The sequence below is a fragment of the Taudactylus pleione genome, unplaced genomic scaffold, assembly GCF_031769625.1.
Source record: "Taudactylus pleione unplaced genomic scaffold, aTauple2 ptg000034l, whole genome shotgun sequence".
NCBI classification, from domain to species: Eukaryota; Metazoa; Chordata; class Amphibia; order Anura; family Myobatrachidae; genus Taudactylus; species Taudactylus pleione.
The window spans coordinates 4,009,941-4,037,777 of NW_028284436.1; the positions used below are offsets into that span (position 1 = coordinate 4,009,941).

The 27,837-nt window shown below is 47.2% G+C and overlaps 1 protein-coding gene across 2 annotated transcripts in view; it reads left to right on the forward strand.

Annotated features, from left to right (window-relative positions):
* The first annotated feature begins 3,920 nt into the window (after positions 1-3,920).
* Positions 3,921-27,837, forward strand: part of DOCK1 (dedicator of cytokinesis 1) — a 431,183-nt gene continuing 407,266 nt past the window's right edge. The window contains exon 1 of one of the 2 annotated variants that reach the window (XM_088452203.1): positions 3,921-4,259. In XM_088452203.1, coding sequence (XP_088308329.1) covers positions 4,214-4,259 — 46 coding nt within the window. In that variant the 5' untranslated portion in view covers positions 3,921-4,213. The remainder of the gene's footprint in view (positions 4,260-27,837) is intronic. The other variant, XM_088452204.1, reaches the window with a different exon arrangement.

Sequence of the window (27,837 nt, forward strand, 5' to 3'; positions counted from 1 at the left end):
CAACCTGCACTACATCCAACCCACTATGTATCCCGCACTGTATCCAACCCACACCGTATCCCGCATTAGACCCGCACTGTAACCCTCACTGTGGGTCTGATTCAGAGTCGCTCGTAAGCGGCCGCTCGTTCGCTCTGAGATGTTCGCACAACTGCGCATGCGTATGGGTCGTAATGCGCATGCGCAAAACAGTCATTGCGGTCGGAAATCGTGCGCTCGTAAAACAGTGGGGGGCTGCTACTTTGATTGACAGAATGTACCGTTTGTGGGTGGTAACAGGGGAAGGTGCTTGAAAACGGGTGGAGATCCGAACGCAGGCGTGCCTAACGGTCAAAAGGGTGTTTAATGGGTGTGCACAATTAGTAAAGGAGCGTCATCGACCACGTCACTTGGTTGCCTTTTAGCCTGAACTGCTCGCAGTATTAGGGGAAAGAAAATCCTACCACAAGCACTGCGAGCAGTTCAGATGCCTTTCGATGTTCCCGATTAATCTAATAAATACCGGAGATGACGTGTGATGCGAACGGAAAAGGGGCGTCTTTACAAAATAGCGAGCGCATTTTTCGTACGCTCGCTCAGACATAGAGGCATCAACACACCGCAAAGAGAGAGCGCTCAATTTAAATATCCGGCCCCTTTTTTAGAACGAGCGTCCACTAATAGCATCCGGCACTGAATCAGGCCATGTATCCGACCTGCACTGTTTCTGACTACAAGGTACGGAGCACTTTTTTTAATGGTCAGGGAGATTTTGGGGAACTGTTCAAGAAAAAGTCTGATTGATTGGGACTTTACAAGGGTCAGTCATTGGTGACCCGGCACCCCCCATGAGGAAAATACAGATTGAGCAGTGAGAATAGCCATGTGCTGGGGGCGACTAATTGTTTTGAGCAAGGATATTCCATGCACGATGTCGATGTTTAGTAAATTTCTGTGTTGCATTGTTACTTTCTATTAAACGTACTTATGAGTTGGTTTGGCCTATGCCCATGTTGGTGAACAATATTGTGTGAGGTGGTCAAAATTGACTGGAAATAAATGTTATTGAGGTTAATAATACTGTAGGGACAAAAAACAACAAAAAAAGGCCCAAACTATGTGATTTTAGCTGTTTTTATCATTTTTGAAAAAAAAATCCAGATCCAAAACCAAAACAGAAAAACAAAACACCAAGGAAAAAAAATCTAAAACCAGATTCAGATCCAAATCCAGGGGAGATCCAGATCCAAAACCAAAACACGGGGGTCAGTGCACATCTCTAGTAATGTCACGGCATTCTCTGGTTTTTGCTGCATTTATATTTGCTGGTAAGAAGAGGCTTATCCAGGCTACACTGATGGTCGGTTTAAATTAGATGCGAAAAGCCACGCTTTGACGAAGTGTTCGCAGGTGCAAACTTTTCACGGAAAACTGTATATCGTGCAATCCTATTACCGAAGTTGTCCCAGGTGCGCAGAGGTGTCTTAAGAGAGGAGGGGGCCCGTGTGCATTCCCCATCCGGGGCCCCCTCCCCTCTCCCCGGCAGCGTCACCGCAGCAGTAAATCTGGGCACTAGAGTGTGCCCAGAGCCTACCGCGGCAGACATTTTTTTTCGTCCAGCGCTACAGCCCGACGCGGGACTTTGGAGGGATAAGTATTAAAACATATGGATGAACATATGGATATTATAGATACGCCCCTGCATGTGCGAAAACTCCATAGACAAAAACCGGCGAATTGTTTCCGCTCAGAGCAGGTGAAAAAATTTGCAAAATCCCTATTTTTTATTAAAAATGTGGGAACTTTGGCCCTGATTCAGAGCCGGACCCTCTGACAGAGCGCTCGCTCTGAATCAGGGCTGGGCTATTTTTTTTTTTTGAACGATCTCCTGGCCGCTCGCATAGCTGTGGGTGACCACCCACAGCTATAGCGAGCGGTCAGGAAGATGGTCGCGATGGTCAAGACCATCGGGCTTGCGACAAGACCCTTGTGGTAGGGTCTCGTTGCTGCAAGCCCCAGAGAGATTTCGGCTCAAACAGAGCCGAAATTTCTCCCACTGACATCACTCGTGATGTCAGTGGGGCCGGCCCCAGACGGAGGCATTCACATAAAAACGCCTCCGTTTGGGCAGCCACTCCCCCGGCCCGCCCACCAAAGGGGGCGTGCTGTCACTCAACATCAACAGCACGCCCCCTTTGGTACGAGACCCGAAGCGATGGAGTGCCCGTCGCTATCTGTGTTGTGCGCATGCGCTCTGGGCCACCATCGACCCGGTTGCGAGCGCTCAGCGCTTGCGACCGGGTCTGAATCAGGCCCTTGGTTCAGAACCCTTTGGACCCCCCCAATGACTAATTAGACAAAAAAAAAGTATTTACCTAATTCTCCCTAATAATGACATGTAATTTTTGGGGTCAAAATGTAAAAAGTGTGTGAAAATGGTTTTAAAGTACTGGGAAAGGTATTTTTGGGGGCTGTATGGATGGGATGGGAACGGTATGATTTAGCGCCGGCCGCATATTTTCTAACCTAACCTCCCCCCCCTAACCCTCCCTTAGGGGTGCCTAACCACCCTCTAAGTGCCTAAACCTAACCCCCCCTTCCCCGCAGCCTAACCCTAAGTATCCCTGGGGTGTGCCTAACCCTAACTTTCCCCCGGGGGTGCCTATCCCTAACTCCCCCTTCCCTTAGCCTAACCCTATCCTCCCGGGGGGGGGGGGGGTGCCTAACCCTAAGTCACCCCCCGGGAGCCCCTAACCTAACCATCTCCCCCCCGCGGCTGTCTGCACCCGGCTTACCTTCGATCGATAAGCCGGGTGTCGGGCTGCCGGCGTTGGTCTAATGACAGGAGCCGGGATTTCAACGCCTGTCATTAGACACTTGCCAAGATTAGACAGTCGGGATTTCGTCCGTTGGCTTCCCGATGGGACAGGTGTTTTAAACATTGCAGGTGGCTGCACTAGGTGTATTTTTAAAAATTTTTAAAAGTGCACTTTTAAGACACAAAACTATACTTGCACCCATTTTAATGTACCCCAAATGTAACTGTAGCAATTATTTTCTCCAAAAAATATAGCTTTTTATCATTTTTCGACACTTACACTCTTTTGACATGAATGCAATGACTTCGCACCCACAACCCTATTTATCATCCTTTTTTTTTACTAAACATATTTGAAAAAGGGTGTTTGTTTTTTTTTTTTGCAAAAAATACCATGAAAAATGTGTGGAGAGGATTCGCAGGGACAGAGCTTGCATGCGATATTTGATTCATCCTTGTGATGTATTCAAATATCGCAATGTGAACTTGGGCAATATTATCACATCCCATCCGCATCTAAAGTTAGGTACACACTACTCCACAATCCATATCGTTCAGATGCAGATCGGGACGATATATCGTGCGAATCGCATAGTGTGTAGGCCGGATTGTGTGTGCCCGTGGGTTGTTCATTGCATCGTCCCATCTGCTGTGCAGTACGCCGCATCGTGCCAGGACGGCGCAATGTATAGCACAGTCGCTGGGTGTAGCGTTTACCCTGCTCTAGATGCGGATTGTAATAGAGCCCCAAGTAAAGGCTGCTGGTTATGGCTACACGTCATCGTTGCCACAATACTACGACCATCTTTACTTGCTCATGGCATACCTCCCTTCCCAAATGGTCCCCAAAGGGGGCGTGGTTAAGCCATGAAGTGGGCGGGGCACATCCCGATTTTTCATGCCTAAATATCGGGAGGTACACTATGGAATATGGGGTGGGCTATCATAGGAGTTAGATAAACTTATGTCAGGGTCGGGAAAGCGGACAATGAAGGAGGGCAGAGGTGTCCCTCACACACTGACCCCAGAGAACCCCCAGGACCGCTCTCCCCCTCATCCCGGCGGTGACGTAGATCCCCGGCCCTGGTCCCCAGATGTCAGAGACTGAGAGGGGCTGGGACATGGCGCCCTGAGAGCGCCTCCTCCTCACTCCCCCCTTCCCTGCTGCCGCCATTCTTCCCGGAGCCTGGGAGGGGCAGCCCCAGCAGGAAAGCCCTGACACGCCAGCCGGGCTGGGCCGCCTCCTCCCCCCTCTCCTCCCCCCGGCTCCCGCACTGACACAAACTTATTTATTTTATTCCCACTTCTTCTTTTTCTCCCTATTTTTAGTATTTGTGTCCCCTATAGTTACCCCGTATGAGCTGCGTGTCCCCCATGCCGGGGTGGATGTGACTGGGTGCGGGGGGAGCTGCAACCATGAGCCGCTGGGTCCCCACCAAGAGAGAAGAGAAGTATGGAGTGGGTGAGTGCAGGAAGTTCCACAGACTCCTATTGTGCCTGCTGCTCTCTCACTGCGGGGCTGGCATGCTTCCTTCCCGGCTGTGTGTCTGATGTAGTATCATCAGCATTACTCTCATATGTGTCATATACAGTATTATAGCCCTGCATAGGTGTCTGCTAATTTCTGCTCTGTCCAGGCTGAGAGTGCTCTGCACTGTCCACTTCTCTGTCCAGGCTGAGAGTGAGTGCTCTGCACTGTCCACTGCTCTGTCCAGGCTGAGAGTGAGTGCTCTGCACTGTCCACTGCTCTGTCCAGGCTGAGAGTGAGTGCTCTGCACTGTCCACTGCTCTGTCCAGGCTGAGAGTGAGTGCTCTGCACTGTCCACTGCTCTGTCCAGGCTGAGAGTGCTCTGCACTGTCCATGCTGAGGGTGAGTGCTCTACACTGTCCACTGCTCTGTCCAGGCTGAGAGTGCTCTGCACTGTCCATGCTGAGGGTGAGTGCTCTGCACTGTCCACTGCTCTGTCCAGGCTGAGAGTGCTCTGCACTGTCCATGGTGAGGCTGAGTGCTCTGCACTGTCCACTGCTCTGTCCAGGCTGAGAGTGCTCTGCACTGTCCATGGTGAGGCTGAGTGCTCTGCACTGTCCACTGCTCTGTCCAGGCTGAGAGTGCTCTGCACTGTCCACTGCTCTGTCCAGGCTGAGAGTGCTCTGCACTGTCCACTGCTCTGTCCAGGCTGAGAGTGCTCTGCACTGTCCACTGCTCTGTCCAGGCTGAGAGTGATCTGCACTGTCCATGCTGAGGGTGAGTGCTCTGCACTGTCCACTGCTCTGTCCAGGCTGAGAGTGCTCTGCACTGTCCACTGCTCTGTCCAGTCTGAGAGTGCTCTGCACTGTCCACTGCTCTGTCCAGTCTGAGAGTGCTCTGCACTGTCCACTGCTCTGTCCAGGCTGAGAGTGCTCTGCACTGTCCACTGCTCTGTCCAGGCTGAGAGTGCTCTGCACTGTCCACTGCTCTGTCCAGGCTGAGAGTGCTCTGCACTGTCCACTGCTCTGTCCAGGCTGAGAGTGCTCTGCACTGTCCACTGCTCTGTCCAGGCTGAGAGTGCTCTGCACTGTCCACTGCTCTGTCCAGGCTGAGTGCTCTGCACTGTCCACTGCTCTGTCCAGGCTGAGTGCTCTGCACTGTCCACTGATCTGTCCAGGCTGAGAGTGCTCTGCACTGTCCAGGCCTCAGGCTGTCAGGAGGTTTATCTGAATTCCCATCTTGTTCTGTATCTTGTCACTGAGCTGCTGCAGAACCTCTTCAGAATTTCTTTAGCATAACAGTAAAGCTAGGTATATACTATGCAATTTCCGGGCCGACCTGACAGATCTTGACTCATTGGCCCGGTAACTGTGAAGTGTGTACGCTGCACCAGGGCCCGACGGTCGTTCCAAAACCCGCCAGATCAGCTCGCGATATAGCGCGTGCTGCACACACTGTCGTTCATGTCATTTTGCTATCATTCAGAAAATGCAGTGTGTACGGACCCTGGCTGATGTCTGCTAATTAATTAGCATTCACCTACAGAGACGAGACGATCTGGAATCAAACGGTATGTTAGAACTAAACGATCATTGCATAGTATGTGCGCTGTACATCGGCCAATTTTTGGATCATTTTGTCAAAATTAGTCTAGTCGTTCCCATTGTTTGACAAATCTTAGTGTGTGTACCTAGCTTAAAGGGGTGTATCCATTAGCAGATAAATTGAACGATATATCGTTCAGTCGTTCAATTCATCTGCTAATGGATAGGCCCTGAACGATGACAGATGCGCACTCCCGCGGCCGATAAATTGTGTTTTTCGTCTCTCCAACATGTTGGTCAAGTATCGCTTATCGCTGCCAGATATTAGAAATATCTGGCAGTTTATAAGTGGTAAACGACGAACGACCAACAATATTTTTAATGAAAATTCATAGAAACATTAAAAAAAAATCCACTCCCTGAATGATGTCATACAATATCGTTCGTCGTTTGCAAAAATCTGTCATGTACATGACCGATATCTGTCACTGCAGCCCCAGGAATTTTCAAGGGATAATCTTTTGTCTTTCATCGTTGGAGAAAGATCTGCTAATGGATAGGCCCCTTAAGGCTCCCATCATTTGGGAAATGACAACCTGTGGAAATCGGGGAACTTGGTGTTTACTCAGGCCATAAACAAATCGAGAGCAACAAAATAGGGATGTTTCCAGTTACAAAGACCCTGACTGCCCAGGGATAATCTTCTTATGATGGAGCTGGCATAATGGCATAAGTATGACATTACCATTGCCAAGAGGTTCTGCAACAGTTGTTATCATTCTTTTACGATCAGCTGGTCACCTAGTGTGAAGAACTAGCAGTTAATGACAAATCTATAACATGTTATTGTATGTCTGAGTTATGTATGCACCCATTAACAAGTATGTTCATTGTGCAAGTATGGTGTGTTTGCAAATGAGACATTTATTTACTTTATACGAGCACCAGCATATTCCGTGGCACTTTACAATTGGGGGCAAACACAGTAATAAAAGACAGCGTATTAACAGACTGAGAGGTAAGAGGTATACATAGGAAATACATGTGATGCCATTGTGAGTAACCAGCCAGCCTGCATTGAGTCATTACATTTGCTGCATAGCTGGGGAAAACTGACAGCTTCTCCTATAGAGGATATTAAATCTTACAATCCAGGATATCAGGCCTTCTTATTGTGTGAGCTTATACACAGGCATTTCAGGGAAGATGGAATCGCATTCGGTAAAATGAAAGCGTAGGAGACTGGCGTAAGGACAGTCCTTTGCAGACATTTTTTTTCTTTTCAAGAAGTTATGTGGTAGCTGTTAACAGTAAAGCAAATAATTGCAAATCGCTCAATTCTGCAATTACAGTGCACACTTCCTTGAACATCTGTATTATGATTCCCACAGCCTTTATTTTTTTCTTTTGAACGTGTCACAAGAGGAAGTGGCTTCATGTGGCAATCAAATTATAACACAGTACTGTGGCAGCAAGTCTCATAAGAAGTTGGTCAACTGTCTTATTGCTGCACAGATGTGTCTCCCTCCTGCTCCAGGCACTGTGTGTGAGATTGTTGTGGTGGCTCATCCCATTGGAATGGCCTGTAAGGCGCGCCTTTTCCCCCAGCACAGGAAGGCCATCTCCAGCCAATCCGCACACTCACCGCCCCCCTCCTTGTATTGCTACTGCCTAGTTCCAGACTCTTCACTGCTTCCCTCCAACACCAGACTGTCAATATCTTGCTTTTAAAAGTGATCACTTTCAATTGAGATTATATTCACTTCCTATTCTGGTAGCACAAGTTAATGTGGCTTGCCACCACGTAATTGAAATGTTATTTGCCTGTCACAGTGGATTCTAGTTAAAGTACATTTAATTTTCAAGTATTTGCTATCTAAGAGCTTAATCATATTTGCTATGTCTAACCACTTTTAATTAATAGCCGTGTATTTAATAGCAGATTTAGGCAACCTGTGGCTTTCATGCTGTTAGGGAACTACAAATCCCAGCACCCCCTGCAAGCCATTGTCAGTCTGTCCTGGAAATGTCCCCTCTGCAACAGCTGACGTAGCACAGATTGCCTGTTAGTAGGAATTGCATATGGAGTATGACTTATTTCTGCCAATATTTCACACGCATGCCTTATATCTACATAGCAAAACATTCCATATATGCATCATGGATGTGAATCAATTGGACATCAGCCATTGAGCATATGGCATGTATGTGCTGGCAGAGTAACATAGATGATTTGGTGATCCTGGCCGATAGAATATATGGATTAATTGGTTTCAGAGTTAAAAAGTGTAATTATCCATTTATTGCGATCATCAAAAATTGATTATTTCAGTTTATAATCCTATGTAAAGTAAGAAAAAAAAGTTTTCAAACGCTGCTTCAGCCGAAGAGCAGAACGCTGGCTTGGGACCCGTATTATCAGTGCGGCCCCTGCCAGAGCGGGAAGTAAATGCAAATAAGTAATGCCTTTTTGCAGATGACACAAAAGTATGCAACAGGGCAGACACACCAGGAGGGGTAAAACAAATGACTGAGGATCTGGGTAGACTAGAGGAATGGGCAAGAACATGGCAGCTACACTGTCAATAAATGTTAAATCATGCACTTGGATCTCAATAACCCAAAGGCTAAATATAGTATCAAGGACACTATTTTGGAAAATACACAGGAGGAGAGGGATTTAGGAGTCACCATTTCCAGTGGCAAACGCAGGATTTTGAAAGGGGGGTTTCCAAATTCTTGGTTAATGAAAAAACATCTAGCCACAAATAAATATATAGATGCCCCCAGTAATGCCCCTTATACAGTGCTCCCTATGTAGTGTCTGCAGTAGTGATGCCCCTATGCAGTGCCCCTTATACAGTGCCCCCAGTAATAGTCCTGCCTATGCAGTGCTCCCAGTAGTGCCCCTTATACAGTGCCCTCCAGTAGTGCCCCTTATATAGTACCCCTCTATGTAGTGCCCGCAGTAGTCGTGCCCCTATGTAGTGGCCCTTATATAGTCCCCACTATGCTGTACCCCAGTAGTGCCCCTTATATAATGCCCCCTGTAGTAGTCCCTAATACTAACACTTTTATAATAAATTGCTCTACAGTGTTCATACTCCAAGTCCTGAACTGAATCTCTTGCCATGCTTTTCTCACTCCCCTCCCTTAGCCTACACACATACACACACACACACACACACACACACACACAGACACACAGATACATACACACACTGACAGACACACTCATGCACACAAACACTTACACTAACACATACACAGACACACACTGACAGACACACTCATGCACACAAACACATACACTAACACAGACACACACTGCAGCGCAGCCAGCGCTTACCTAAGAACATGAATACAGACTTAGCCAAATAAATACTGTCTGGCACCACCCCCGCCCACCCACTCAACCCCCCCCTCCCCACGCACCTCCACCCACGGCGTGCGGCTACGGGACTCGACAGCGCTGGCAACAGTGGATTACACAATGTGTCACCCGGCAGCAGGCGCGCTCATCCTCAGATGCCGGTTACGATGGTGCCCCTATGCGGGAACTGACTGGGAGGGGCTTGCGCGCTGAGCTCCCCCTACAGCCATTCCAGGCAGTCGGGACTCTGGGAAAAAAAAAAAAAGAAAAATTGCTCAGCCGCTCGGGCCAGTGGTGAATGGAGCACAACGGGCAGGGGGGGGGGTTTGTAGGTACTTGGAAACCCCCCCTGTGTGCGCGTGTGATTTCAGTTAACTTGAAGGCAGGCAAGCAATGCACCAAAGCATTGAGGAAGGCAAGTCAGATGCTTCATAGCATTTTGGTCTTGCGTTCTTCCCACTGAAGCCCTATCTGTGTGTAGTTTGTATGGTTTCCACGTGATTGTATGGTTTTCCTTCAGGTGCCCACAATCCAAAAACATACTGGTTGGCTACTGGTATATATGTGCGTGTACATGTACAGTAGCAGGGAATATGGATTGTAAGCTCCACTGGGACAGACTACTGCAAATGACTAAATAGTTTCTGTACGGTGATGTGGAATATGTGTGCGCTATTTAAATAAAAATGTTAAATAATGATTGCCTTTATTCCACCCAAAACTATCTTTTAGAATTATACTGTAGAAGTAAACCGTTTATATTGTAGCTTTGTTAATGTAAATTATATTTTGCGCTAGAAACCTAATTTTTTTTTTTATTATTGCTAGAGCTGCAGATGTTTCTTCTCAGCCAGTCATAAAAGCTTTTCACTGTCCTCTAAGCTGAAAACAATAGGTGCTTACCGTGGCCACATTAACATTTATTTATGTGGCTCCAGCTTAACGCTTTACACTGTAAAAAATAAAAAAAAAACAGCTGAGGGCCAAATGCAATAGCCAGCGCAATTCAGGCGAGATAATCATTAGATTTAAAGCTGCAATTAGTTTAATGGCAAAACCAACTTGGTGCTGCCTTTAAACTAATTGCTGCTTTAAATCTAATGATTGTCGCGCCAACTCCTGCATATTACATTTGTCTCTGAGTGTTTTTGCAGAGGGCTCTGCTCGTGAGCCTACAATCTATAGGGTAGTGCATAGATTGTGGCGCTTTACTGTTATTTGTGTGTCTGTGTGTTCATTCAAAAAGCAATCTGTTGCCTGTGTATGACATTGCTATTAGTGTTGCGCATGCAGCTTTGCATAGACTCCTCTGGCGAATACGTTGAAAAAAATGTCACGTTCAATTTGTTTGTAAATATAATACTTTTTGTGCATCTGGAATCTTCTTGCACACCCCTCCTGTAGCCTGGAGAGAGAGCTACCCATAATGTTCAGTCCCTCTGGGATGCAGCCCTTTGATACCAAATGAAAAAAACAAACAAATAAAAAACCTTGATTTAAAATGTTATAGATAAGTGTCCTACGTTTATAAACATAAAACCTTTTTTTTTCTTTTCATGACCACGTTCTTTCTAAAAGATACAATGTGCATAACTCCAGTTTGTTTTTAGATTTGGAAGATCAGTTCTTTTGTTTTACTGTAGAGAAGTCCTAGCCGCTTTCAGGAAGGTTCTGCATGTGATCTGTTCAGCCAGAACACCCGGACGCTTTCCAAGTTCCCATTGTTATGTTAGGTCTGGCAAAATGTGTCTATTCTGGAAAGCTGTACTTGCAAACAGCGGATCAGTATTTTTATTTTGTCTTTCTCTCTGTTGGTGTGAATACAGTAAATGAACTTTAATCTTGGATGTTCTGTATTTTAGCCTGATGAAATTGATTTTGTATTGAGACTAAAAGCCATATTCAATTTGAAGCGAAAAGGCCGATGACGTCATTTTCACCTATTTCTATTATCCCCGTATTCAATTTCAAAGACTTTTTGCCGGTGCGAAAAGCCTTTGAAAAAAAACGGGGATAACTTTACTTTACACCACTGAATAGGTGGCAAAAAAAGTGCAGAATTGGGGTTTAGGGGTGCAGGTATAAAAAAAATAGCCCGCATCCCTGGGAGAGTCCCCAAAAAAAGATCTGTGTCAAAAAAAGTTTAATAAAAAAAAACAAAACGGGAAACCCCAAAAAATGTAAAATTTGGTGTGAAAAAATAAACAAATATGCGGAACAAGTTTGAAACTAACGAAATTAATTCTGGTGGGGGGATGGGGGTTCCCAAGTATGCGGCAGGTGTTTTCTTCATTGCGGGTAGTAGCGGCAGGTGCATTTTTGAAGAATTTTAAAAATGCACCTTAGGGACTTAAAAATGTGCTTGCACCCATTTTCATGTACCCCAAATTTGATGCACCTAGTTTAGTTTTTTTTTTACAAAAAAAAAAAGTGCCCTTCTTCACCCCTTCTTCCCTGTCGGGAAAAAAACACCTGCCGCGGCTATATAAAACCCATATTTACCTTTCGCAGGCCAAAACGGGGGTGCCCATAATGATCCCCCATGTCAGGACATCATTAGGGGGTCCCTGGATGCTTTCCTGATAATTCCTGATACCTTTCCGCGCGCGCCCGATACTTTATCCCCGTCAAACCACCGATATGGAGCGAAAAGTCCAGCACGGACTTTTTGCTCACATATTGAATAAGGGGTAAATTTACTAAGATGGGAGTTCTATTAAGATATTATGTTGCCCATAGCAACCAATCAGATTCCAGGTATTATCTTCTAGAAGGTGCTAGATAAATGAGAAGTAGAATCTGATTGGTTGCTATGGGCAACATCACTTCTTAATAGAACTCCCAACTTAGTAAATTTACCCCTAATACTTTTTCAGTTTGTAATGTTTGTATTTTTCCCCCATCTCACTAATCCTTGTTAAGTGTATGTGCACCTTTGATCGTGTTTCTATCTGTGTTACGAAGGAATCTCATCTTATGTATGGTTTAATTTTCATCCGATTCTACTGTCTGGTCGAAGGAATAGTCTTGCATGTTCGCACATTCGACTATTCCTGCGACCGTTCCTTCAAGTGTTCCTGTAGGTGTGGGTGTGTATAATTAAACTCAAGCAGAGAATTGTGCTGCGTCGCACTCTCCTGCATTCAAACATTTGGCCTTATTTTGCTCGTTCTGCCCGTTTTCATTATTCAGTACACAATACAGCGACCTTTTCCTATTGGTATAAGATGTACCAGGGCTTGCCCACCAAATCAATTTGTTGACCAGGGCTTGCTGGTATATGTAGTTCCACCCACTAGCAGGTAAGTAGTGATGTGTACCAATACAAGGGCAACCGGCCTAGCTGCAGTACGTACTCAGGCCCTGATTCAGAGGCACTCGCAAAAAGCGAGCGCTCGCTCTGTATCAGGGCGGGCGCTTGGTTTTTTGGTGGCGGCCTCTTGGCCGCTCGCATAGCTGTGGGTTACCGCCCACAGCTTATGCGAGCGTCCAGGATGATGGTCGCGATGGTCAAGACCATCGCGACCCTCGGCCTTGCGACAAGACCCTTGTGGTAGGGTCTCGTGGCCTCAAGCCCCAGAGAGCTTCTGGCTCTAATAGAGCCGGAAGCTCTCCCACTGACATCACTGGTGATGTCAGTGGGGCCGCCCACAAACGGCAGGCATTCGCATGGGAACGCCTCCGTTTGTGAAGCCACCCCCGGCCACGCCTACAAAACGGGGCGAGCGGTCGATCAACATCGACAGCCGCCCCTTTTGTAGTGAGCCACGGAGCGAGTGCTTTTTGCGCTCGCTCCAGGGCTCGCGCACGCCGGGCGTGCGCACTGGGCCACCATCGACCCGCTTGTGAGCGGGTCTGAATCAGGCCCTCAATCCTCGCACTTGTTATGGAAAATGGCGATGCGAGTTCAGGATGCTTGTTTTAATTACGCTCCGTTCCTTGAAGAAGAACCCTCGCTGTGACTGCCGCCGTGACTCTGTACCTTGTGTATGCTTATACCACCGTTTTGTTTTTATATGTCGGCTGCCAAGGATAGAAGGATCGCAAGTGTGTGTGTGTGTGTGTGTGTGTGTGTGTGTCGGCACCATGATCGACACTTCAAATCGGGAGTTAAGTCATACGAGCAATCGCATCGAAAATATGATAATACTATTACTTGTCCAGATCTAATGCACATATTTACATTTGGCCCAGTGAAGAGAAAACCCCCTAATGCCATTGGTAACAACCGACACACATATAATTCAGTTGTAACAATTATGAGGAATATGAATGAGTGTACACAGCTGGGTGACTTTTTTTTTTTTTAAACTCACACAAATCAGTACAACCTGTACATATCTATTGTCAGACTGCTCAAAAAGAAAATAGACTTCATATTTACTATTGGTACTTGGACAAATCTAATCTGCTCAGAGAATATCCCAATGATACATAGTTATGCAACATATGTAAATAATAAATGTAGACAAACAAAAAACTTGAAAGGAAGGATAATATATTTCTGTTAAGCTGGCCACACACATAGCGATGTGTACGATTTCCCTTGAAACTCTCCCCGGCAGCTCTGCACACGATCTGCACACGATTTGGTGTCCAATCTTAATATGATCTCTTCTGCATCCAGACTATCACAGTGCATCGGGTCCTAGATTGTCAGATCTGCCCTACTGCACGGCAGATCTGACGATGCGATGTGCAACCAGCGGGGACGCGCACCGCATCATGATCGTGAGTGGGGACTCACGATTTGGCCATATTTTACACGATCTGTGGTTCCAATGTGTCGGAATCTGTCAGATCGGGTAAAATATCGCTGTGTGTGTGGCCAGCTTTAGACTCAAATCACAAATACTCATAGTAGTAGTAGGGCTTCCACACCAGGAACACTCCACAGCCCATAACATACTTCATCAGTGTAACATAGGCTGTGGTACACCTGTTTAATTTATATAATAATGGAAATGCTTCTGTGATGAATGGAGACCATTTACTACTAGTGACTAATATCAGCTGTATATCACACAAGTGCATGTGGGTAAAACTAGTAGCACATATCAGGAAATAGTGTATTGTGGCTTCAAAACGACTGCAGGTAATTGCCCCAAGTCAGAAAAACATGCCAAACGTGCCACATAAGTTCACAAGTGAGCGCTGCGCTGGGTCTGTGGCAAAGGTACCCCATGACCCGAATGCCTGCCACAGCCAGCAGGATCCAGACACACTAATGCAAGGGTCCTTTCTAACAGCCCAGTGAGGGTAAGCAGGAGCGACATGGTAATAATGTGCAAATACGTTACAAGCGTAGAGGAGAGGGGGATCCGGGAATTACTGTGTTGTTAAGAAAATCTATGGGCTTGATTCCATCGAACGCGAATTAAATAGCGCCGGGAGGGAGCTCCCGGAGCTATTCAATTCAGCGCGCTGTTAAGGACTTCTTCTCGCACCCCTCTAGGGGTGCGAGCAGAAATCCGACAAGTACAGGCGCGATGCCCTTGGCGCCGCAGAAACAGCATCTCGCCGGGAAGTTTAGTCGGAGAATCTCCGTTCTCATGACTAAACAGCCTGTTTAAGGCGTGAGGGGCGGGAGACCGGGCATTCTCCGATTTAACAGCGAGCTGAATTGAATAGCTTCGGGAGCTCCCTCCCGGCGCTATTTAATTCATGTTCAATTGAATAGAGACCAATGTAAATGGATTAATAGAATAGAAAATGTTAAGTGAAAAAAATATTTCCCATTATATTTACAGTATTTGTGTTATGTCAATACGTACATTTAATATTTAAACTATATACAATTCAGTAAAAGCATATAAACGGATAATGTTTAAATAAAGTGTTTATTATTATTATTATTATTACTATTATCATTGTTGATGATTTGTAAGGTGTCACAGTGCTCTGCAGTGGCAGACACTGGGGAGAGCAGGATATACTGTGCATAAAATAGGGACATTCAAGGTAGATAACAAACACAGACATGAAAAGAAAGGTTAGGAGGGCCCTGCTCATGAGAGAACTTGCATTCTAATAGAGATGTGCGCTGACCCCAGTGTTTTTCTTTTGGATCTGGGTTTTTATTTTATTTTTTAACTGAAGAAAAGTTTTTTTTTTTTTTTTTTAAAACTGCTAAAATCATGTAATTTATGCAATCCAAAACCAAAATTCGGAATTAAAATCAGAATTCTGTACCACAAAAAGATCAGAACCGACACTCCGATTTATACGGATTTCCTCAGGAGATCAGAACCGGATTCATGAAATTTGGGTGAATTCGGATTTCTGGAGAACCGAACGGCACGTCCACATTATAAGGGGGCGATACAATTGTTCTTTTTTCACTGTGCTATTTTAATGGGTGCCCAATGTAGCAATTCCAATTGTTTTTGGATGCCCATTAATTATTGAGCTTGTTGCTCCCTATTAGACAGGTTTTAATCAAGTAAAACTGCTAAACCCGTCTAAAGTCCTGGTTACCGCACCCTAACCACGGACTTATTGTACATTTCTTATCGCATATTCCTTATCACTCTTCAGGAGGTTGTGTCCAAAAATTGGTGCTCCCTTAGCTTTTGCGCCCGCAGGAGCTAACAGAGTTGCTAAAGGTTTTGGAAGCCTAAGAAAAAAGTGATTACGGTAATTTTTCGAAGGTGGTGGTGAAATATTGTGTATATATGATATTACATTTATTTATTGCCTATTGCCCCCCCCCCCCGTGATAGTTTTACAGATTTTGTATTGTTTTTTGGCTAGAAGCTATGGTTCTTCTGTCAGACTTGGAGATACCTCAATAAGGTCTTTCAGTAAAGGTGTTCCCACTTTTTTTTAGTTCAATCTAATTTCCTTAACCTTACTATAATAAAGTGCTTTGGAGGGGACCACTCCCTTGGGTTCTCCGACCTCCACCATTTGCTGTAGTTAAAGTCCATGCACTTGAATATAACTGGGACCCCTTCTGGTCCCCTTCATCACAATCCAGCTCTCTCTTTAGAGAGACCCGACACTGCTTGGCTTTTAATTGAATCTCTTTGAGATACTGTTTTAGACCAGGGGGGAAATATAATAGGGTGCACTTTGGTAAAAGTGAGATTTATTTTTGTTCAATTTGCAGTCGTTTTCAAATTGCTGGAAACCCGCAATGTTTACAAAATCGACTGCAGGGCGCCGGCACTAGAGAAAGGGCACTTCTCCGCTCGGCGAAGGCACTCTCTTCCAAAAAGAGTGCGTGGCCAAGGAAAAGGGGGCATGTCTTTATGAAGCATCCCCTTTTAGTTAGTCTTCGGGGCGTGCCCGGCACTTACGGACATGCCGGGCAGCCCCCAAGCGCTGCGGTCACTGTGAATGGATGCCGGGTGCATGCGCCCAGCATCCATTCACCGGCGGTGACTGCTGCACCACCGTTTGCCCCACCCACAGGACACTGCAGCCCGCGGGAGGGGACAGAACCCGCAGGATGTTTCAGCGGGGCGCCGTGCCGGACGGCATGTTGCTATCTACCCTTTAGAAATAGGGCAGAGTACGGCGCCCTGCTGAAACAGCCTAGCGAACGCTTATTTATATAGCAAGTATTTGATACTAATTTTGAAGGGTATTATTTTATTTAATTTTTTCAAAAGTATAATGATGAAACCAGTTGGCTTTGGTTACTACAGTGTTCACGTTAATATGGGGTAATCACTTTGAGTTCGTTTGTTACCATAAGTGAAGCCTGCACAGTGTGAGTTGAGACTGTCTCCTTGGGTGAACATGACCCTCAGTATTGTCACTTCTGTCGCTTTGCCAGCTGATTGCAATCACACATAGTGTATATTTAATTATTACTTTTTTTTGTCTGCATTATTTGCATATTCAGTGACTATCCATATTCATCTCATTATGTTTGATGTGCTTGAATGGGATAATTTTATTCTGCATGAAGTTTTGAACAAAAAAAAGAAGTTGATTTATATATAATTTTTCCCCATCATTTTACTAAAAATGCTAATGTTTGAGAGGTATTGGATATATGATATCTGACATGAATAACTGGTTGTTACAATTTTTTTTTTTCCGTTTTAAGGATCGGCAGTTTTAATTTCCTATGATCATGCGTGCTCACTCTACGAGCGCTTTCTGTATGGGCTATGTGCCTCTAAGGATGATTTCAAGTTGGCGCAAAAACTACTAAACCCATTTTCATGAAAGCTGCATCACTTTGTAGTGGCAACTCCTAGAAATAACCTGCACTTTGCTTCATCACCATCCGTCAAGTTAAAGCTGAGCAAAAAAAATAAATAAAAAAAATGTATTGACCTCATCAATGCAAGAGATAGATGTGGCGCCATGCGTGCGACCGGTAAGGGGCGGGGGGGAAGGTGCTTTGAGCCCACATTGACTTGAATAGGAGAGGCTACATAGCATTGTGTGCACAGGGCACACAGTGATATTGGTGTGAGTGGTGGGTGAATAGGAGAGGTTACATAGCAGTCTGTGCACAGGGCACACAGTGATATTGGTGTGAGTGGTGGGTGAATAGGAGAGGTTACTTAGCAGTCTGTGCACAGGGCACACAGTGATATTGGTGTGAGTGGTGGGTGAATAGGATAGGCTACATAGCAGTCTGTGCACAGGGCACACAGTGACATTGGTGTGAGTGGTGGGTGAATAGGAGAGGTTACATAGCAGTCTGTGCACAGGGCACACAGTGACATTGGTGTGAGTGGTGGGTGAATAGGAGAGGTTACATAGCAGTCTGTGCAGGGCACACAGTGACATAGGTGTGAGTGGTGGGTGAATAGGGAAGGTTACATAGCAGTCTGCACAGGGCACACAGTGACATTGGTGTGAGTGGTGGGTGAATAGGAGAGGTTACATAGCAGTCTGTGCAGGGCACACAGTGACATAGGTGTGAGTGGTGGGTGAATAGGGAAGGTTACATAGCAGTCTGCACAGGGCACACAGTGATATTGGTGTGAGTGGTGGGTGAATAGGAGAGGTTACTTAGCAGTCTGTGCACAGGGCACACAGTGATATTGGTGTGAGTGGTGGGTGAATAGGAGAGGTTACATAGCAGTCTGTGCACAGGGCACACAGTGATATTGGTGTGAGTGGTGGGTGAATAGGAGAGGTTACTTAGCAGTCTGTGCACAGGGCACACAGTGATATTGGTGTGAGTGGTGGGTGAATAGGATAGGCTACATAGCAGTCTGTGCACAGGGCACACAGTGACATTGGTGTGAGTGGTGGGTGAATAGGAGAGGTTACATAGCAGTCTGTGCACAGGGCACACAGTGACATTGGTGTGAGTGGTGGGTGAATAGGAGAGGTTACATAGCAGTCTGTGCAGGGCACACAGTGACATAGGTGTGAGTGGTGGGTGAATAGGGAAGGTTACATAGCAGTCTGCACAGGGCACACAGTGATATTGGTGTGAGTGGTGGGTGAATAGGATAGGCTACATAGCATTGTGTGCACAGGGCACACAGTGATATTGGTGTGAGTGGTGGGTGAATAGGATAGGTTACATAGCAGTCTGTGCACAGGGCACACAGTGACATTGGTGTGAGTGGTGGGTGAATAGGAGAGGTTACATAGTCTGTGCACAGGGCACACAGTGATATTGGTGTGAGTGGTGGGTGAATAGGAGAGGTTACTTAGCAGTCTGTGCACAGGGCACACAGTGATATTGGTGTGAGTGGTGGGTGAATAGGATAGGCTACATAGCAGTCTGTGCACAGGGCACACAGTGACATTGGTGTGAGTGGTGGGTGAATAGGAGAGGTTACATAGCAGTCTGTGCACAGGGCACACAGTGACATTGGTGTGAGTGGTGGGTGAATAGGAGAGGTTACATAGCAGTCTGTGCACAGGGCACACAGTGATATTGGTGTGAGTGGTGGGTGAATAGGAGAGGTTACTTAGCAGTCTGTGCACAGGGCACACAGTGATATTGGTGTGAGTGGTGGGTGAATAGGATAGGCTACATAGCAGTCTGTGCACAGGGCACACAGTGACATTGGTGTGAGTGGTGGGTGAATAGGAGAGGTTACATAGCAGTCTGTGCACAGGGCACACAGTGACATTGGTGTGAGTGGTGGGTGAATAGGAGAGGTTACATAGCAGTCTGTGCAGGGCACACAGTGACATAGGTGTGAGTGGTGGGTGAATAGGGAAGGTTACATAGCAGTCTGCACAGGGCACACAGTGACATTGGTGTGAGTGGTGGGTGAATAGGAGAGGTTACATAGTCTGTGCACAGGGCACACAGTGATATTGGTGTGAGTGGTGGGTGAATAGGAGAGGTTACTTAGCAGTCTGTGCACAGGGCACACAGTGATATTGGTGTGAGTGGTGGGTGAATAGGATAGGCTACATAGCAGTCTGTGCACAGGGCACACAGTGACATTGGTGTGAGTGGTGGGTGAATAGGAGAGGTTACATAGCAGTCTGTGCACAGGGCACACAGTGACATTGGTGTGAGTGGTGGGTGAATAGGAGAGGTTACATAGCAGTCTGTGCACAGGGCACACAGTGATATTGGTGTGAGTGGTGGGTGAATAGGAGAGGTTACTTAGCAGTCTGTGCACAGGGCACACAGTGATATTGGTGTGAGTGGTGGGTGAATAGGATAGGCTACATAGCAGTCTGTGCACAGGGCACACAGTGACATTGGTGTGAGTGGTGGGTGAATAGGAGAGGTTACATAGCAGTCTGTGCACAGGGCACACAGTGACATTGGTGTGAGTGGTGGGTGAATAGGAGAGGTTACATAGCAGTCTGTGCACAGGGCACACAGTGATATTGGTGTGAGTGGTGGGTGAATAGGAGAGGTTACTTAGCAGTCTGTGCACAGGGCACACAGTGATATTGGTGTGAGTGGTGGGTGAATAGGATAGGCTACATAGCAGTCTGTGCACAGGGCACACAGTGACATTGGTGTGAGTGGTGGGTGAATAGGAGAGGTTACATAGCAGTCTGTGCACAGGGCACACAGTGACATTGGTGTGAGTGGTGGGTGAATAGGAGAGGTTACATAGCAGTCTGTGCAGGGCACACAGTGACATAGGTGTGAGTGGTGGGTGAATAGGAAAGGTTACATAGCAGTCTGCACAGGGCACACAGTGACATTGGTGTGAGTGGTGGGTGAATAGGAGAGGTTACATAGCAGTCTGTGCAGGGCACACAGTGACATAGGTGTGAGTGGTGGGTGAATAGGGAAGGTTACATAGCAGTCTGCACAGGGCACACAGTGATATTGGTGTGAGTGGTGGGTGAATAGGAGAGGTTACTTAGCAGTCTGTGCACAGGGCACACAGTGATATTGGTGTGAGTGGTGGGTGAATAGGAGAGGTTACATAGCAGTCTGTGCACAGGGCACACAGTGATATTGGTGTGAGTGGTGGGTGAATAGGAGAGGTTACTTAGCAGTCTGTGCACAGGGCACACAGTGATATTGGTGTGAGTGGTGGGTGAATAGGATAGGCTACATAGCAGTCTGTGCACAGGGCACACAGTGACATTGGTGTGAGTGGTGGGTGAATAGGAGAGGTTACATAGCAGTCTGTGCACAGGGCACACAGTGACATTGGTGTGAGTGGTGGGTGAATAGGAGAGGTTACATAGCAGTCTGTGCAGGGCACACAGTGACATAGGTGTGAGTGGTGGGTGAATAGGGAAGGTTACATAGCAGTCTGCACAGGGCACACAGTGACATTGGTGTGAGTGGTGGGTGAATAGGAGAGGTTACATAGCAGTCTGTGCAGGGCACACAGTGACATAGGTGTGAGTGGTGGGTGAATAGGGAAGGTTACATAGCAGTCTGCACAGGGCACACAGTGATATTGGTGTGAGTGGTGGGTGAATAGGAGAGGTTACTTAGCAGTCTGTGCACAGGGCACACAGTGATATTGGTGTGAGTGGTGGGTGAATAGGAGAGGTTACATAGCAGTCTGTGCACAGGGCACACAGTGATATTGGTGTGAGTGGTGGGTGAATAGGAGAGGTTACTTAGCAGTCTGTGCACAGGGCACACAGTGATATTGGTGTGAGTGGTGGGTGAATAGGATAGGCTACATAGCAGTCTGTGCACAGGGCACACAGTGACATTGGTGTGAGTGGTGGGTGAATAGGAGAGGTTACATAGCAGTCTGTGCACAGGGCACACAGTGACATTGGTGTGAGTGGTGGGTGAATAGGAGAGGTTACATAGCAGTCTGTGCAGGGCACACAGTGACATAGGTGTGAGTGGTGGGTGAATAGGGAAGGTTACATAGCAGTCTGCACAGGGCACACAGTGATATTGGTGTGAGTGGTGGGTGAATAGGATAGGCTACATAGCATTGTGTGCACAGGGCACACAGTGATATTGGTGTGAGTGGTGGGTGAATAGGATAGGTTACATAGCAGTCTGTGCACAGGGCACACAGTGACATTGGTGTGAGTGGTGGGTGAATAGGAGAGGTTACATAGTCTGTGCACAGGGCACACAGTGATATTGGTGTGAGTGGTGGGTGAATAGGAGAGGTTACTTAGCAGTCTGTGCACAGGGCACACAGTGATATTGGTGTGAGTGGTGGGTGAATAGGATAGGCTACATAGCAGTCTGTGCACAGGGCACACAGTGACATTGGTGTGAGTGGTGGGTGAATAGGAGAGGTTACATAGCAGTCTGTGCACAGGGCACACAGTGACATTGGTGTGAGTGGTGGGTGAATAGGAGAGGTTACATAGCAGTCTGTGCACAGGGCACACAGTGATATTGGTGTGAGTGGTGGGTGAATAGGAGAGGTTACTTAGCAGTCTGTGCACAGGGCACACAGTGATATTGGTGTGAGTGGTGGGTGAATAGGATAGGCTACATAGCAGTCTGTGCACAGGGCACACAGTGACATTGGTGTGAGTGGTGGGTGAATAGGAGAGGTTACATAGCAGTCTGTGCACAGGGCACACAGTGACATTGGTGTGAGTGGTGGGTGAATAGGAGAGGTTACATAGCAGTCTGTGCAGGGCACACAGTGACATAGGTGTGAGTGGTGGGTGAATAGGGAAGGTTACATAGCAGTCTGCACAGGGCACACAGTGACATTGGTGTGAGTGGTGGGTGAATAGGAGAGGTTACATAGTCTGTGCACAGGGCACACAGTGATATTGGTGTGAGTGGTGGGTGAATAGGAGAGGTTACTTAGCAGTCTGTGCACAGGGCACACAGTGATATTGGTGTGAGTGGTGGGTGAATAGGATAGGCTACATAGCAGTCTGTGCACAGGGCACACAGTGACATTGGTGTGAGTGGTGGGTGAATAGGAGAGGTTACATAGCAGTCTGTGCACAGGGCACACAGTGACATTGGTGTGAGTGGTGGGTGAATAGGAGAGGTTACATAGCAGTCTGTGCACAGGGCACACAGTGATATTGGTGTGAGTGGTGGGTGAATAGGAGAGGTTACTTAGCAGTCTGTGCACAGGGCACACAGTGATATTGGTGTGAGTGGTGGGTGAATAGGATAGGCTACATAGCAGTCTGTGCACAGGGCACACAGTGACATTGGTGTGAGTGGTGGGTGAATAGGAGAGGTTACATAGCAGTCTGTGCACAGGGCACACAGTGACATTGGTGTGAGTGGTGGGTGAATAGGAGAGGTTACATAGCAGTCTGTGCACAGGGCACACAGTGATATTGGTGTGAGTGGTGGGTGAATAGGAGAGGTTACTTAGCAGTCTGTGCACAGGGCACACAGTGATATTGGTGTGAGTGGTGGGTGAATAGGATAGGCTACATAGCAGTCTGTGCACAGGGCACACAGTGACATTGGTGTGAGTGGTGGGTGAATAGGAGAGGTTACATAGCAGTCTGTGCACAGGGCACACAGTGACATTGGTGTGAGTGGTGGGTGAATAGGAGAGGTTACATAGCAGTCTGTGCAGGGCACACAGTGACATAGGTGTGAGTGGTGGGTGAATAGGAAAGGTTACATAGCAGTCTGCACAGGGCACACAGTGACATTGGTGTGAGTGGTGGGTGAATAGGAGAGGTTACATAGCAGTCTGTGCAGGGCACACAGTGACATAGGTGTGAGTGGTGGGTGAATAGGGAAGGTTACATAGCAGTCTGCACAGGGCACACAGTGATATTGGTGTGAGTGGTGGGTGAATAGGAGAGGTTACTTAGCAGTCTGTGCACAGGGCACACAGTGATATTGGTGTGAGTGGTGGGTGAATAGGAGAGGTTACATAGCAGTCTGTGCACAGGGCACACAGTGATATTGGTGTGAGTGGTGGGTGAATAGGAGAGGTTACTTAGCAGTCTGTGCACAGGGCACACAGTGATATTGGTGTGAGTGGTGGGTGAATAGGATAGGCTACATAGCAGTCTGTGCACAGGGCACACAGTGACATTGGTGTGAGTGGTGGGTGAATAGGAGAGGTTACATAGCAGTCTGTGCACAGGGCACACAGTGACATTGGTGTGAGTGGTGGGTGAATAGGAGAGGTTACATAGCAGTCTGTGCAGGGCACACAGTGACATAGGTGTGAGTGGTGGGTGAATAGGGAAGGTTACATAGCAGTCTGCACAGGGCACACAGTGACATTGGTGTGAGTGGTGGGTGAATAGGAGAGGTTACATAGCAGTCTGTGCAGGGCACACAGTGACATAGGTGTGAGTGGTGGGTGAATAGGGAAGGTTACATAGCAGTCTGCACAGGGCACACAGTGATATTGGTGTGAGTGGTGGGTGAATAGGATAGGCTACATAGCATTGTGTGCACAGGGCACACAGTGATATTGGTGTGAGTGGTGGGTGAATAGGATAGGTTACATAGCAGTCTGTGCACAGGGCACACAGTGACATTGGTGTGAGTGGTGGGTGAATAGGAGAGGTTACATAGTCTGTGCACAGGGCACACAGTGATATTGGTGTGAGTGGTGGGTGAATAGGAGAGGTTACTTAGCAGTCTGTGCACAGGGCACACAGTGATATTGGTGTGAGTGGTGGGTGAATAGGATAGGCTACATAGCAGTCTGTGCACAGGGCACACAGTGACATTGGTGTGAGTGGTGGGTGAATAGGAGAGGTTACATAGCAGTCTGTGCACAGGGCACACAGTGACATTGGTGTGAGTGGTGGGTGAATAGGAGAGGTTACATAGCAGTCTGTGCAGGGCACACAGTGACATAGGTGTGAGTGGTGGGTGAATAGGGAAGGTTACATAGCAGTCTGCACAGGGCACACAGTGATATTGGTGTGAGTGGTGGGTGAATAGGAGAGGTTACATAGCAGTCTGTGCACAGGGCACACAGTGACATTGGTGTGAGTGGTGCGTGAATAGGAGAGGTTACATAGCAGTCTGTGCACAGGGCACACAGTGACATTGGTGTGAGTGGTTGGTGAATAGGATAGGCTACATAGCAGTCTGTGCACAGGGCACACAGTGACATAGGTGTGAGTGGTGAGTGAATAGGATAGGCTACATAGCAGTCTGTGCACAGGGCACACAGTGACATTGGTGTGAATGGTGGGTGAATAGGAGAGGTTACATAGCAATCTGTGCACAGGGCACACAGTGACATTGGTGTGAGTGGTTGGTGAATAGGATAGGCTACATAGCAGTCTGTGCACAGGGCACACAGTGACATAGGTGTGAGTGGTGAGTGAATAGGATAGGCTACATAGCAGTCTGTGCACAGGGCACACAGTGACATTGGTGTGAGTGGTGGGTGAATAGGAGAGGTTACATAGCAGTCTGTGCACAGGGCACACAGTGACATTGGTGTGAGTGGTGGGTGAATAGGACAGGTTACATAGCAGTCTGTGCACAGGGCACACAGTGACATTGGTGTGAGTGGTGGGTGAATAGGAGAGGTTACATAGTCTGTGCACAGGGCACACAGTGACATTGGTGTGAGTGGTGGGTGAAGGTGCTGCTGCCACCAGTCTGTTTAGCACTGCTGGTCACACGGACCACTCCCATGACAGGGTCCCTATGCAAAGCAATACAGCTAGAACACCTAGTTTGATAATCTCCTTAGCTTTTGTAAGCCTGGCAGATTAATGTTTGTCTTTTAACTTGTCCAATTCTATATAGGGAATAAAGAGGTGCATTATTTATTCAACACGTGATTGGACAGGATAGAATCGTGAGCCGATACTGCCACTTCAGTGTAGAGTCAACTCCCACTTTGGCTACTATGTTGCTCAGGGATCTGATTGTTGCATCAGGCCGGTAATGAATATCAGCTGCATTTACCAACCGATGCTGTAATTATCTGTCTGATTTCGATCAGTGTTAATTTAGACTTTCAATATTGCGCCAGCGGTTTGATATCACCTGTGATGTGGCATAGCTCATAACCGGCCTAGATTTGCTGATCATGTGAACTCGGGTGCTTTTGTAAATCGCAGTAGAACTCTCGCCATTTGCATGTACCAATTGGCATTGGAATAGAATTGGTTTAGTCATTTATCATTTCAAATCTAAAAATGAGGAAATGAAACATCATTTTATAGACCAAGAAAGTTAACTATAGATTTGTTAAACCCTGAAATTATTTTGCATGAGTAATAAATTTTGTATGTGGTTTGCCACGGTTTAAAGATATCTTATTAAAACCATAATGAGCTGATCCTGTTTACACCTTGTGCAATTAGTAAAATAACTACATAATGAATCATTGCGATTTGATTCATACATTTGACATGCGGTTAACTATTGTCTTCACTTGTGTCCCCGAGGTCATTGGAGGTCACTCCCGGCTATTTCATGTATATTATTTAGCTTGGTAATACACGGCTTGTGGTCAGTATACCGGCGCCGGCACCCCGACATGTGAGAATCCCGGCGCCGGCATCTCGACTGCTGGCGTTCCGAAGGTAAGTAGCGGTGTTAGGGGGACTGTTAGGGTTAGGCACTAGGGGGGAGGTTAGGTTTAGGCACTGGGGAGGGGTTAGGATAAATACCGACAGTGTCGATATCCTAACCTGGCGGTTTGGCAAAGCCAAGTGTCTGCGTAAAAATTCATGGCGTTTGCGTACAAAGACACAGTATTGGTCACAGATCATTCTATTGCGGCAGCCTGAGTGAATCTATTGCCCTGCAAGATGGCGGTGAGAACTGAGATATCGGAGCCGTATTTCTTGCATACTGTACGGGATCTCATGCGCAGGGTGTGACATGCCCCTGAAACGGTCGCAACACACCTGTGTTCTTTGCCACCAATACCCGTTACCTCCCCCGAACGCTCCTAGACTGTCAATCACACTGCGAGTGAAAAGTCCCTGGGAGCGACTACGGTAATGTAACTTGACGCATGACGATATCGGGCCGATTTAGCCAAATCGGAACGACAAATTGGGCATATCGTGCAGTGTATGCCCAATTTGCGCGTTCCCACGGTCGCATACGATATCGTGCGATTGGCTGTGCTGCGCAGTCAATCACACGATATCGCATGTGAGCCTGTTAAAGTTAATGAAGGACGGAACAGTGATTGTTCCGTCTTTCATTAAATCTTTTAAGTGTGTACCGGCAATCATGCGATGTCCAGGATGAAGACAAATCGCACTGAACATCGGCACGATTGCCGGTCGTTTAGATGTGTACCCTGCCTTAGACGCATGCGCAGTTTGCTGATTATCACTCAACTGCGAAAACATCGGCATAGCGTACTGCACTGAATATGGCTTTTACTTCCCAGCATTGTTAAGGTATAATATGTTTCATTGCCATTGATGGCGTGAGAGCTAAATGTTGCGCTGAGATTGGTCTCTGAGCAGGTGTCCATTCATAGTGATGCTGCTGATTTGGACGAGAGCTACAAAGTGACTGACTCCATCTAGTGCATATGTATGTACAGAATACTGCCAGGTTGTGTGTGTGCTCAGAATATTTAGTTTGGCAATCTGCAGTGGAATCCTGGTCAGTGAGCTGTCGGTATGACTTTTCATTATTCTCACTCTAATGTCTATAATTTATTCTAACATATATTTGTTTTTGTTTAAAAGAAAGTTCAACCGTTTGGGAAAGCGCTGGAAATCATAATGTTGCACACCTAGGTGGGGGATTGAATTCAGGGCCTGATTCAGACCCACTCGCAAGCGGGTCGATGTTGCCCAAGTGCGCATGCACACGATGGAGGCGGCTCCGTCGTGCGCATGCGCGAGACCCGAATAACGACGGCAAAGCCGTCTTTATGGGTCTCGCACCAAAGGGGGCGTGCTGTCGATGGTGATTGACAGCACGCCCCCTTTGGTGGGCGTGCCGGAGGCGTGGCTGCCCAGACGGAGGCGTTCCTATGGGAACGCCTACCGTCTGGGGCCGGCCCCACTGACATCACTAGTGATGTAAATGGGAGTGCTTTTGGCTCTGATAGAGACAAAATCACTCCAGGGCTTGCGGCAGCGAGACCCTACCGCAAGGGTCTCGTCGCAAGCCCGATGGTCACGATAGTCTTGACCATCGCGACCATCATTTTGGCCGCGATGGTCACGATAGTCTTGACCATCGCGACCATCATTTTGGCCGCTCGCTAAAGCTGTGGGTGGTCACCGACTGCTATGCGAGCGGCCAGGAGGCCGCTCCAAAAAGGAGGAGGGACGGTCCTGATTCAGAGCGAGCGCTCTGTCAGAACGTCCGGCTCTGAATCAGGGCCTCAGTGCGCTGCTGATAGCGCAGGGAGTGAGC